The following is a 12613-nucleotide window of genomic DNA, read 5'->3' as shown; positions in this document are numbered from 1 at the left end:
ACACCCTCAACACCACACACCATCCCTATCACACACACACCCAAGCACTTTTACACAAACACACCCCAACAAGTCCTCCTCCTTCTTCCATTCCTCCTCCTGTCCTCCCTGTCCTCCTCCTCCTCCCTGTCCTTACCTTTGGTCGTTTCCTATCCCTGGCAGGTGACGCTCTCTCCTGTTTCTTCTTACGGTGCTGGCGGGAGATTGAGGTGTCCGAGACTGGCGACCGTGGGCTGGCTAGGACTGACTGTCTCGCTGGTGTGGCTTCCCCTGGCTCCCTGCAACACACACATTACGTTAGGCTTGTTCTAGTTAGGTTAGGTTAGGTTAGGTTAGGTTAGGTGAGGTGAGGTGAGGTGAGGTGAGGTGAGTTAGGTTGGGTTAGGTTAGGTTAGGTTAGGTTAGGCTAGGTGAGGTGAAGTTAGGTTAGGTTAGGTGAAGACTTTCAGGAGATGTGTGTGTGTGTGTGTGTGTGTATAAAGTGAAGTGTTAAAATATATTGGTATTTTCTTCAATCTTCTGTTAGTTATAGTTAGTCTTGAAATATGTTAGGTTAGGTTAGGTTTGGTGTGGTGAAGACTTTGTGGGTATAAGGTGTATTGAAATAAAGGTGTATTTTTTTTCACCTTCTGTTAGTTAGTCTTAAAAATTTTTATGTTTTGTTATGTTATATTAAGTTAGGTTAGGTTAGGTTAGATTGGGCTGGGTTTACTATGCTTGAAATGTTACTAGTATTCTTTAAAAGTTCTAAATTATGAAAACAAATCGATATATTCTCATCATAGCCCATCTCTCTCTCTCTCTCTCTCTGACACTATACCCACAAAGACGGCAATACATGAATCACCCCCGACACATCACCACCGCTACACACACACACACACACACACACACACACACACACACACACACACAGCAATAAATCACTCATGTTTTATGCAAGATAGTTCCAAATTCATGATTCCAGTGTATTATGTTTTCATCCTAACGAGAGAGAGAGAGAGAGAGAGAGAGAGAGAGAGAGAGAGAGAGAGAGAGAGAGAGAGAGAGAGAGAGAGAGAGAGAGAGAGAGAGAGAGAGAGAGAGAGAGAGAGAGTATTGATCTGTTCCCTTAACCTACAATTTAAGAAACCTGCTGAATTCATAAAACTGCTAAACCTTTCTTGCTTTTCACTCACAAACGAGAAAATTTGAACTGCTAAATAAATGCGTAAGAACCAAATGAATAGAGATGAATAAAGATAGAAGTGAAATAAAATAAAGGATAAAGAAGAGTATAACTGAGACAACGGTGACAATAACAAGGAACACTGAAAAAGAATCCTAAAACACAAAGAAATGAATGAAGTGTTCCGGCAACCATACAATTGTTTTACCCTTAACTAACAACCATTATAAATAAATTAATGAATAAATGAATGAATGAATGCATGAGTGAATGAATAAATAAATAACTTGGAACTATAAAAAGCAAAAAACAATGAATGAATGAATGAAAAACTGGGACTGTAACAAATAAAAACACAAATTTTTTAAACTAAACCAAACCAAGAAATAAATAAATAAATAGAAAACAAATTCACAAATATTTGAAATTAAACAAAACAAAACAAAAACAAAACAAAAACAATTGAGAAATGAAAAACTATAACTATTCTGGCTAGATTAATAAAAAAAAAAACTCAATTTCGTAACCCAAAATAAACAAAAATTTTAAATAAATATTGGAGCTAAAAGAAAAAAGAAAAAAAAATGTGTAAAATTTTAATCCCCATCACTCAAAATAAATAAATAAAAATAATAAAAATATATAAATAAATACAAATATATAAATTAAGCACACAAACTAAATACTCCAAAATAAACGGAAAAACTAAAATTAAACAAAAAATAAATAAAAATAGAAAAAAATAAATAAATAAAACCCACAAACTACTAATATTCCAACTAAACCAATCAAAACAAATGAAATAAAGCAACAAGTCTATTTTTCACCCCCCTAGTCACTCAAAAGGTGAAAAACATCAATAAATACACTAAAAAATGAAGAAAATTGCCAAAAATCGAGTGAATATTTAAATCGCCCATCACACTCAATGGCTTCCAAATTAGGGCCTTCCAGTGAGGTGGGGGCTGCCTGACTGGTGACTGGTGACTGGGGACTGGTGACTAGCTGGGACCTTTACAGAGAACAGGCTGGCTGGTGACTGGTGACGGGACTAACTGGGATCTTTATATATAATGGGGCTGACTGGTGACTGGGGACTGTTGACTAGCTGGGACCTTTACAGAAACATGGTGTTTGGGTGTTTGGGTGTGTGTGTGTGTGTGTGTGTGTGGGTTACTTACTGCTTGATGGTGGCAGTGGGCCGCAGGGAGGAGGAGCGACCGCCGCGCTCCTCCTCACTCTCCTCCTCCTCCTTCTTCACCTCGCGCTTCACCTTGTCGTCATCACTCTCATGGTCTTGCCGCTTCACGTTGCCAAAGATGGAGAAGATAATTTTCCGCTTTGACTCGTCCTCGGTGGCCTTGGTGCCCGGCTCACTAGCTTTCCGCTTCCCCTTCCCCTCTTTAGTCCTGTTGTCCAGCACAGCCTTCCGCTCCTCCTCCTCCTCCTCCTCCTCCTCATCCTCCTCGTCCTCCTCCTCCACCTTGACCTCACTCTTGACGGTCTGTACCTGGCCGGGCGCACCGCTAACACTAGGCTTGGGCACTTTGTCAATAAAGCTGAGGGCAATTGTACAGGTGAGGCGCGGGTAACCGTCCACAAATTGTACCTGTGGTATGGGCACTTTTGGCTCTGCACTACCTACGGGGGACTTGCTGGCCCGCCTGGCCGGGGATGGCGCCGGGGCCAGGGCCGGGGCCGCCGCTGCCACTGCCACGCTGGCCTCGGCTGTGACACGGCCCCGCACACTTTTGTCACTCCTGTCCCTCCTGTTGGCCCCGGCCCCTGGCCGTTGCACCTCCCCCTTGGCCTTCTTCTTGACCTCCACTGCCTCCTGGTCCCGGCTGGCCCGGTCCTTCTTGGCTGCCGCACCAAACGCCCGGCTCACCAGTGCACCCTTGTTGCCGCCACTGCTGCTCACACTGCTGCTGCTGCTGCTACTGCTGCTGCTGCTGCTGCTACTGCTGCTGCTGCTGCTGCTGCTGCTGCTGCTGCCCCGAGCTGCCTCAGGCCGCTGGGAGCCAGTCTGGCCCAAGGACTCTGGCTCATCCTCACTCTTGCTGACAGGAGAGTCTGAGCCCAGCGCTGAGCTCAGCCCAGTGGTGGCGGCAGTGGCACGCTTGGCCTTGCTGGCCATGGGTGGCACACGGGGTGACACATGGGGGCTGGCCGGTGGGGGCTTAAGGGGGCTGGCCATGGTGCGGGAGGCATCCCAGGCGGTGCGGGAGGGGGTGCCACGCCCCAAGGCCTTGTCTGGCGAGGCGGTGGTGACATCCACGGAGCGGTCACTGTCCGAGTCGTACACCGTCTCCTGGGACTGGAACTCCCGGGACCGCCGCGGCCGTCCCCGGCTGCCCTCCGATTTGGCACCTGAGTGGCCGCCCTTCCTAGAGTCGGACCGCTTCCGGGGGAACTTCTTGGGGGCCTCGCGGGGCGGCGGGGCGGCACTCACCTTGGGGGACTTGTCCGTGTCCTGTGGGGCCGCCTTGGCCGCCGGCTGGCTCTTGCGGGGTGGTGGGGCATCACTGTCTGAGTCACTGTCCTGGAACTGGCGGGTGGGTGGGGGCTTGGCCTTGGGCAGGCGGGGCCGCCCGGTGGGTCCCGGCCATGCTTGGGTGTCTGGCGCACTTCAGCAGACACCCTGGGGATGGGGCGGGGGTGGGGCTGCTCCTCACCGGAGGAGTCCTCATACAGCCCCGCCTTGTCCTGCTTGGCCCAGCCCCGGCCCTCCTGGCCACCCCGGCTGCCATGATGGGAGCCGACAGCCGCCGTGTTCTTGGCCACCTTGCGCTCCGTGTGCTCCCGTGGCAGCGGCGGCAGCGGCTCCTTAGCATCCTGTGGCTGCTGCTCCTCCATACGCTGAGGCCCCGCGCTGGCACCCTGGGGTACCCAATATGTCAGCATGGCTTGGTGCAGCATGTCATACACAGGAGAGACACACACACACACACACACACACACACACACACACACACACACACACACACACACACACACACACACACAGGGAAGGAGGCAGAGATACAAGTATTACATGATACACAAGGATATCAGAGATACAAGTATTACATGATACACATATATCAAAGGGATACAGGCAGGCAGTGTCCAGACAGCACCAACACACCCCTTGCCACACAGCTGCATCAGAACACACACACACACACACAGTGCCTTACCCCAGAGGACATGGGTGAGTTGGTCTTCCTGATGGGAATGAAGTTATTCAGCTCCCATGATTGGGACTTGTTCTCCGGGTGCTGAGGGAGAGAGACACACACACACACACACGTTAGTACAATGCAGCAACTCAGTGTTACTTTACCACGTTATAACACTTATTCTTATTTATCTTCATGTTGCTTTGTAACCCTTATCATTATGATTCTAGGTTTTCCAATCTTTATCCTTTCCTTTTATGTTTTGATGTTTATCTCATTCTTCTTGAAGTTCTTGTAACCCTCATCCTTATTTTTTAGCTTTCTAACCCTGATGTCACTTTCTTTAATATTCATCTAATTCTGATCCTACTCCATTTTTATGTTCTTCATTACGTTATCTACTTATATATCATTTTTTCCTCTTATCATCTATCACTTTTTAAAAATGTACACACATAAGGCATACTAAAATGCTTCAAATGCTTAAAAATGTTTCATCACTCTTACATGGACAACAAAAGGTGGAGGTGGAGGAGTCTATATTTGCTAACGTTGATTTTATTCCCTTCTGTATTCCTTCTACATTGTTACTCCTTTCTGTCTTCTCTATAACATTAGTACTATTTTTTGTTCATTAAGTTCTGTTGTCACTCTTATGTGGACAACAGGAAGTGGGGAGTCTATATTTGCTAACCCTGATATCATTCCCCTTATTGTTCCTCTAATGCTGATCTTATTCCCTTCTCTTTCCTTTTTTTCATGACGTTATTTAATTATCTTTCCTTCCTTTCTTTATGATGTTATTTATTATCTTTCATCCTACATAGTCACACCTTAACATAAAGAGGTGGAGTGGACTTACCTTGGGGGAGCACTCCACCTGCTCCTCGTCAGTGGAGTTATTGGAAGACACCTCAGAATCGTCACTGGAGTCCTCAGAGCTGGAGGATTCATCGGAGGACTTCGTGGAGATTGGGGACAGAGGGGCCATGCTGTTAGAGGCCGGCCCCATGGAGGACTGGTGGTGGCCCTGCGGGGTGCCAACGCTCCCCCCGACCCTACAGTGCGACCTGTGCTGCCCCCCGTGCTGCCGTTACCCTGTGGGGGGAGAGAGGTGTCAGTGTGGGAGGCTCGGGAAGGATGGAGACAGGAGTAATTCTGTTAAAAATAAAAAAAAGTAATAAAAAAGAAAAAAAAAAAGAAAAGAAAAGAAAAGGATTATTGTGTTCAAGAGGCTGATGCAAAATTTATCTCTGGTTAGGTTAGGTTAGGTGTAAATTTTGTTAGGTTAGGTTAGGTTAGGTTAGAATGAGTTAGGTTAGGTTACATCAAGTAGATATTTATTTCCTTTTCTTTTTTTCTTCATTTTTTCATTTCCTTCCTTTCTTTTATATTCCTTGGCTTTGGTTCAGTTAATAATTCCAAGTTGCAAGACAAAAACCCAATCACTGCAGCATCAGAGAAAGGCTGCTGCAGAATTGATCAGGTGTGGCTCTGAGACAAGTGTTAGGGAAGGTCAGTCCAGGCAGAGACTTAGTGGGGTACTTGACAGGCTGCTACATAATGCACACAGTGGCCTTTAGGAGACACCTGCCAGTCTTTCATTCAGTGACCGCCATGGCATACTCACTTCTCCCTTCACTTTTCACACACTTCATAAAAAGGTACATTACACATCTCTGTATGAATGTGTGTGTGTGTGTGTGTGTGTGTGGGGAATATACACACACGCACGCACATACACACGTTTTTAGAGGCTCACGTACATAATATATTCGACTTCAAGCTCTCAAAATTAATGAAAATTTAGTCAGTTATACACTTATCGCTTGAAAAAACATACATACACACACTCGTACACTCTAAAACTAAGTGAATAAAGCAACACACACACACACACACACACACACACACACACACACACACACACGACTAACCTGCTCCTCCTCATCGCTGTCCTCGGAAAGTCTCAGCTCATCATTAATGTGGCTGCCGTTGTCCCTGCAATACAAGGAGTCTCACTTTATTCACTCAACACACTACATTACAACACCTGCCTCGTTTTCTTCACTCAACACAACACAATATCTTGCCTCTAGTGTGCCTTTTATTTCGTTATTACTACAGTGTGTGTACTCTAAAGTGGCTCCGGGGTCGGGGTCTTGGTCTGGGTCTGAATGGTGTGCCAGGGAATGTGTGGTTGTCAGATCTTGAGGAAAACTGTGAGCTGTCTTTCCAATAAGGAGTTGATCAAAAGAAAACAAATATTATTCACATCAAATCTTTCAGGGAACTAGCACTCAAGTGAGCCTTTTTATTTATCTATTTATTTTTATTTTGGTGCCCTTGGCTGGCTTGTCTTCTGCATATAAAAAAGAAGAAAAATAAATTATGCTATCCATAAGCTACAATGTGTTTGAAATCCAGGAGGCATTTTACAGTGGACAGACTAACACTTCCTGAATCACAGTTTTTCTGGCTAAAAGTGTTTATGGAGTGACTAAGTTGACAAAATCTTCAGTAAATGCAATACTTCTCAGTGACATTCAGACAAACATAACACGGGGTGAATAGATGAGTGTTTCTTGGCTAACACTCCCTGGGTCCAGTTCATTGGGTGAGTAAATTGACAAAATCTTCAGTAAACGTAATACTTTTCAAGGACATTCAGACACAAATGCAACACTACTAGAAAAAAATGAGTGTTTCTTGGCTAACACTTCCTGAATCACAGTTTTTCTTGCCTAAACTGTTCATTGAAAGACTAAATTGTAAAAAGTTTAGGAGTGGATTTAACATTTTTTTGATGACATTCGGACTCAACACAAATGCAACACTGTCTAAATTAATGAGTGTTTCTTGGCAAACACTCCCTGAATTAAGTTTTTCTAGCCTAAGTGTTGACTGAGTGACTAAATTGACAAAATCTTCAGTAAATGCAATACTTTTCAATGACATTCAGACACAAACGTAACACTACTAGAACAGACGAGTGTTTCTTGGCTAACACTCCCTGAATCGGGTTTTTCTCAGCTAAAAGTATTGAGTGTCTGAGCTGACAAAATCCCCTGTAAACCTCATACATTTCAGTGACATTCAGACAGCGGACAGGACGAGTGAGATGAAAGATGCATGTTCCTTCTCTCACTGCATTTCCGAGCTTCCTGGTGACATGAGAGGCGCTGACAGGCACTGTGGCGGTTTGTAACATGACAGGTGCCACTCAACGATAACATGAAGTGTGGGGGTCTCATTCACTGTGCATGTCATGTTAGTGAGATGAAATGTTAAGTGTTCAATTTATATAAGAGGAAATGACTCTTTTTTTTACATTTATTTTCTATTTTTGCTTTTATCTATTTATTTTTTTCATTTATTTTTTATTTATTTATCTTTTATTTATCTTTTTTTTTTTTTTTTTTTTTTTTTTTGTGGGGTGGGTTGAAGAAACAAACTTTTTCAATTTGTAAGAAAAAAAAATGGTTTTGTTTCACCATTTATTTGTCAACTTTTTTCTTGTATTTCTTTGTAATTTTAAGTTTTAATTTGCAAGTGAGAAAATAGCTTTTATCTTTCAGTGTGTTCTTTCAGCCAATCAGATCAAAATGTCCTAACCTTTTTCCACTCACGAGATATGAAAACTTGATGTCTTTTTTGTAACTGGGAAATGTCAGCCCTTAACCTCTTCAATATTGAGACACATTTTTACCCTGAGATTTGTGTAGAACTATACCATTTTATTGACATTAGCAAGGGTCTATGGAGGTCAGAAAACTAATGGCCACAGTCTTCACTATTTTAACCCCTTCAGTACTTGGACACATTTTTACCTAAGATATGTGTATGATTAGACCATTTTATTGACATTAGGAAGGGTCTATGGAGGTCGCAAGATTAATTAGCCAGTCTTAAGAATTTTAATCCCCCAAATGAGTTTCTGAAGCTGTATAGAATCATCAAATAGTCACCAGAATGAATATGGAAATGCGTCATGGTACTGAAGGGGTTAAACTCGCAGGAGATAACAAGGCAACATTTTCTAAGCCAATAAGAAAAACCAAACTCCTTTTTCTGTTCATTTGCTAGAGAAAACTTTGGTCCAATACTTTTGTCTTCACAGGACAGGATAACTAAACTATCCCAAAAACTTTTACCTGAAAACATTTTATCCATCAGCTTTTTAAATACGACAGGACACTTTACAATCCCCCTCAGTACTAATCCTTAATCCAAAACTTTTATCCAATTCTTTTCATTACAAGACATGATAACTGCACTAAACACCTTATCTGAGAGCATTCAACCCATCAACACTTTAAATTTGATAGGGAAAGTACTTCATAACCCCTCTCAGTATCTATGCTTCTACCAAACCCACACTTCTTATCACAGCGAAACACAATAACCAAACTATACCAAAAACTTTTACCTGAGTGTTCAAGCCATCAACTCTTTAAATATGATAGGAAGGCATTCAGAACCTCTCTCTCTCAGTATCTCTCCTCTACCGAACCCACACTTCTTATCACAGCGAGACAGAATAACCAAACTATACCAAAAGCTTTTACCTGAGAGTGTTCACGCCAATAACTCTTTAAATATGATAGATAGGAAAGCAATTCAGAACCTCTCTCTCAGTATCTATGCTTCTACCAAACCCACAGCAAGATAAAATGACCAAACTATACCAAAAGCTTTTATCTGAGAGCATTCAAGCCATCAACTCTTTAAATATGATAGAAAACTTTATCTATCCTCCATCAAACTCACATTTTTTTATCACAAGACATAACAAACCACACCAAACATCTTATCTGAGGACACCCAACCCATCCACTCTTTAAACATGATAGGAAGGCACTCGATAGCCCCCTCTCAGTATCTATCCCTTGTCAATAGGGATAAATAAACATCCTTTCTTTTATCAGTGAAGAAATGAGACAATCCTTCATCTCTATCCTCTATCAATGGTGCAGGAAGTGTGTTATTTGTAAAGGGTGAAGTGCTTATAACTTTAGTGTGTTGGTGGTGGTGGGGAAGGGGAGGTAAAGTGTGTTGTTTGTAAAGGGTGGTGTTTAGTGGTGTTTTGGTGTGTTATTGGTGTTTTGGTGGTGTATCTGGTGTTTTTTTGGGTTTTTGTGGTGTTTTTGTGGTGTTATTGGTGTGTTTTGGGTGTTATTGGTGTTTTTGTGGTGTTTTTATAGTGATCTGGTAGGTTATTGGTGTGTTTAGAGGTGTTTTGGTGTGTTATTGGTGTTCTGGTGGTGTTTTGCTGGTTAGCGTGTTTGGAAAGACAGAAGCAGGTGGTGTATCATTGTAACGGGATGTTTAGTGGTGTTTTGGAGCTGTTTTATTGGTGTTTTTGTGGTGTTTCAGTGTTTCAGTGGGTGGTAGGTGAGTTGGGAGAGACAGTGACACAAGCAGGTAAAGTGTATTATTGTAAAGGGTGTTTAGTGGTGTTTTTTGAGCTGTTTAGAGGTGTTATTGGCGTTTTGGAAGTGTATTTGTGGTGTTTTGGTGTGCTATTGGTGTTTTGTGGTATATTGGTGTTTTGTGGTGTATTAGTGGTTTTGCTGTGTTATTTGGTGTTTTGGTGGTGTTTTGGTGTGTTACTGGTATTTTTGTGGTATACTGGTGGTGTCACTGGTGTTTTGAAGGTATTTTGTGGTGTTTTGGTGTGTTATTGGTGTTTTGGGGTTTTATGGAATTCTTGTGGCATTTTTGTGGTTGGAGTGTTGAGAGACAGAAGCAGAGGAAGTGGCAGGGGCAGTGACACAAGCAGGTACTTACAGGACTTGCGACTGTGACTGCTTGGACCGAGACGACTCAGACACCCGCCCTGTAAATAGATGTGCGTCAGTATGTGGTCAGCTGACATACACACACACATACGCATACGCACACATACCAGTGATGAGCTGACAAACACACACATACACATGCACATGCAAAAATAAGAAAACAGTACGGCAAATAGAAACCGTCCACCAGAAAATTAATAAAGGAGAATGCACATTACTCTTCAATCTCTTCTGCCTACACGATAATATCCTACCTGGCTATACAAACATACATTAATAAGTGTGCTCATAGGAGGTACTGTGTGTGTGTGTGTGTGTGTGTGTGTGTGTGTGTGTGTGTGTGTGTGTGTGTGTGTGTGTGTGTGTGTTGGTGGCATCTTGTTGTAATTGAGTACAAGACGGGAAATATTGCCACATCCAACATTATTTCCTGCATGGTGAAGGGCAGACACACACTGACCAACCACCCCTGTCACCATCACCCCCCCCCCCAATGAGAAGGTAAGGTGAGGTGAGGTGAGGTGAGGCAGGTCAGGGCAGGCTGCTCCCTCAGACAGACAGGATGACACACACTGCACTGTGCACTATACAGGGACACAGTGGGAACAGGCTGTCACTGGCTGGTGTGGTGGGCACCACTCACCATTTCCACCAGTGTGTGTGTCCCTGCACAGCACTCACACACACACACACAGAGAGTTGGGGCATGTTGGTGTGAGTGCCCTCCTCCCCCTCCCAGTGCGCATTGGTGCCCACTGCCCTCCCCATGAAGGGGTCTCAATAATTTCATTCCTGCAGCAAGGTAGTGGTGATGGTGGTGGTGGTGGTGGTACGTGGTGTTGTTGTGGGATGGGGGTGGTAAGGGGTCACGGGTGGCAGTGCTTGGTGGCACCGGGGGTGGGGGGTCATGGCCCGTGCCCCTCCCCACGGTGGCACGGCAAGACGGATCAAGTTTCAGCCTTATTAAAGGAGACACACAACACTGGCGCTGTGGTGTCGTGCCGCCATGTGCCGCCACCGCGGGGCCCAGTGTGCCATCACGGCGGCGGCGGCGGCCCGCCACCCGCGTCCCGCCGCCAGGACACGCCAGAGCAACAAGTCTTGCCGCGCCCCCGCACGGCGGCGCGCGTCAGGGAGCCAAGGGCTTCCCGCCCCCCTCACGCTGGAAGTAATTACGCAGCACAGTCCGCTGCCCTACCTGACGAGCCGCACTGGTGGCGGTGGTGGTGGCGGCTGTGGTGGCGGCTGTGGTGGCCATGGCCAGTCCTGTGGTGGGTGTGGTGGGGGCGTGATGGCGGGGCAGGGGCGGGACGGCTGTGGGGGGCGCTGCGGGGCTGTGGCAGGTGTGGTGAAGCCTCGGTGCGACTGGGAGGCGGGGGCGACTTCCCCTGAGCCTGAGGGGGCCCCTGGTACATCCGCATGCCTGGGGCAGCCCCGCTCAGGCGGGTAGCAGCCTTGAGGGGCACGCAGGGCACGCGGGGCGGCCCTGGGGGACCATGTGCACACGGGGGCGCCCCAGCACACACCTGTGGCCGCACATTGCCTGGCGGCGCGGCGACCGTCACACATCAGCCTCAGCCCTCACCACAGCGCTCACCACCAGCACAGCACGGCCCAGCACAGCACGGCACAGCACGGCACAGCACTCACACCACAACACAGCGGCACGGCGCCAGCCTCTCAGCCGCTCCGCACCCCGCCAGGCCCGCCGACCCCTGCTGCGCACCTCGCCACACTGTCACTGTCCCTCAGCACCACTCCGCCGCGGCGCCCTGCGTCAGGTGTGTGTGCGTGCGTGTACGTGTGTGACTGCCTCGCTGCTGGGAGAGCTGAGGCTGTGTGGTGGCAGTGGTGGTGGTGGTGGTGGTGGCGTGGCGCCGCGCTGAGCAACGTGCGAGTGGTGGCGGCGGGTGAAGGAGGCGAGGGGAGGGGGAGGGAAAGGGGACGGGAGGGTGTTCGCGCGTCGCTATGGCAACCCCCTGATCAATGAGGGCCTGGCGTCCCCCCGCCACCGATTATCACGACTTTCTCCTGTCGTTCCCTGCGTCTTTGCCGCCACGGAGCGAGGGCGGCGCGGCCCGGAGGCGGCGGCCCAGGCACGGCTGGTGGTGGTGCAGGTCGCGGCGGCACGGCTGGCCCGGGGCGGCGCTCTGCTGAATCAAAGCTCGTCCCGCGGCGCCGGTGTGAAGGGAAAAGCAGCGGCGGCGAGGACCACGGCGGGGAGGGGAGGGTGGGGAGGGAGGAGGAGGGGTGTAGGGAAGAAAGGGAAAGGGGCAGCACAGAAGCAGGAGGGAAAGGATGAGAGGCGGGGAGGAGAGGGGAGGGGGGAGGCGGACATGCACGCCTGCGCTGGCCTCAACACCACCTGCCCTCCACCCCCCCCCGCCCCCCGTCCCCCGTCCCTCGCCACCGCTGGGTCTGGGAGGAGGGGTGAGCACAATACCCTCACACCACTTTTTGTACAGGGAATGCCCCCTACAACC

General features: G+C 47.1%; 1 protein-coding gene across 1 annotated transcript in view; it reads right to left on the bottom strand.

The window, feature by feature from the left end:
- The window catches only part of LOC123518405 (AF4/FMR2 family member lilli-like), a 39879-nt gene that overhangs the window by 11160 nt on the left and 16106 nt on the right, over nt 1-12613 (bottom strand). Inside the window, 8 exon segments of the mRNA XM_045279220.1 lie at nt 137-278; nt 2350-3791; nt 3794-4048; nt 4348-4428; nt 5192-5395; nt 5398-5427; nt 6267-6330; nt 10120-10168. Of these exon segments, the coding sequence (XP_045135155.1) occupies nt 137-278; nt 2350-3791; nt 3794-4048; nt 4348-4428; nt 5192-5395; nt 5398-5427; nt 6267-6330; nt 10120-10168 (2267 nt within the window).

Source organism: Portunus trituberculatus, chromosome 6 (genome assembly GCF_017591435.1).
Source record: "Portunus trituberculatus isolate SZX2019 chromosome 6, ASM1759143v1, whole genome shotgun sequence".
NCBI classification, from domain to species: domain Eukaryota; kingdom Metazoa; phylum Arthropoda; class Malacostraca; order Decapoda; family Portunidae; genus Portunus; species Portunus trituberculatus.
This window is presented reverse-complemented; position numbering and strand designations above follow the sequence as displayed.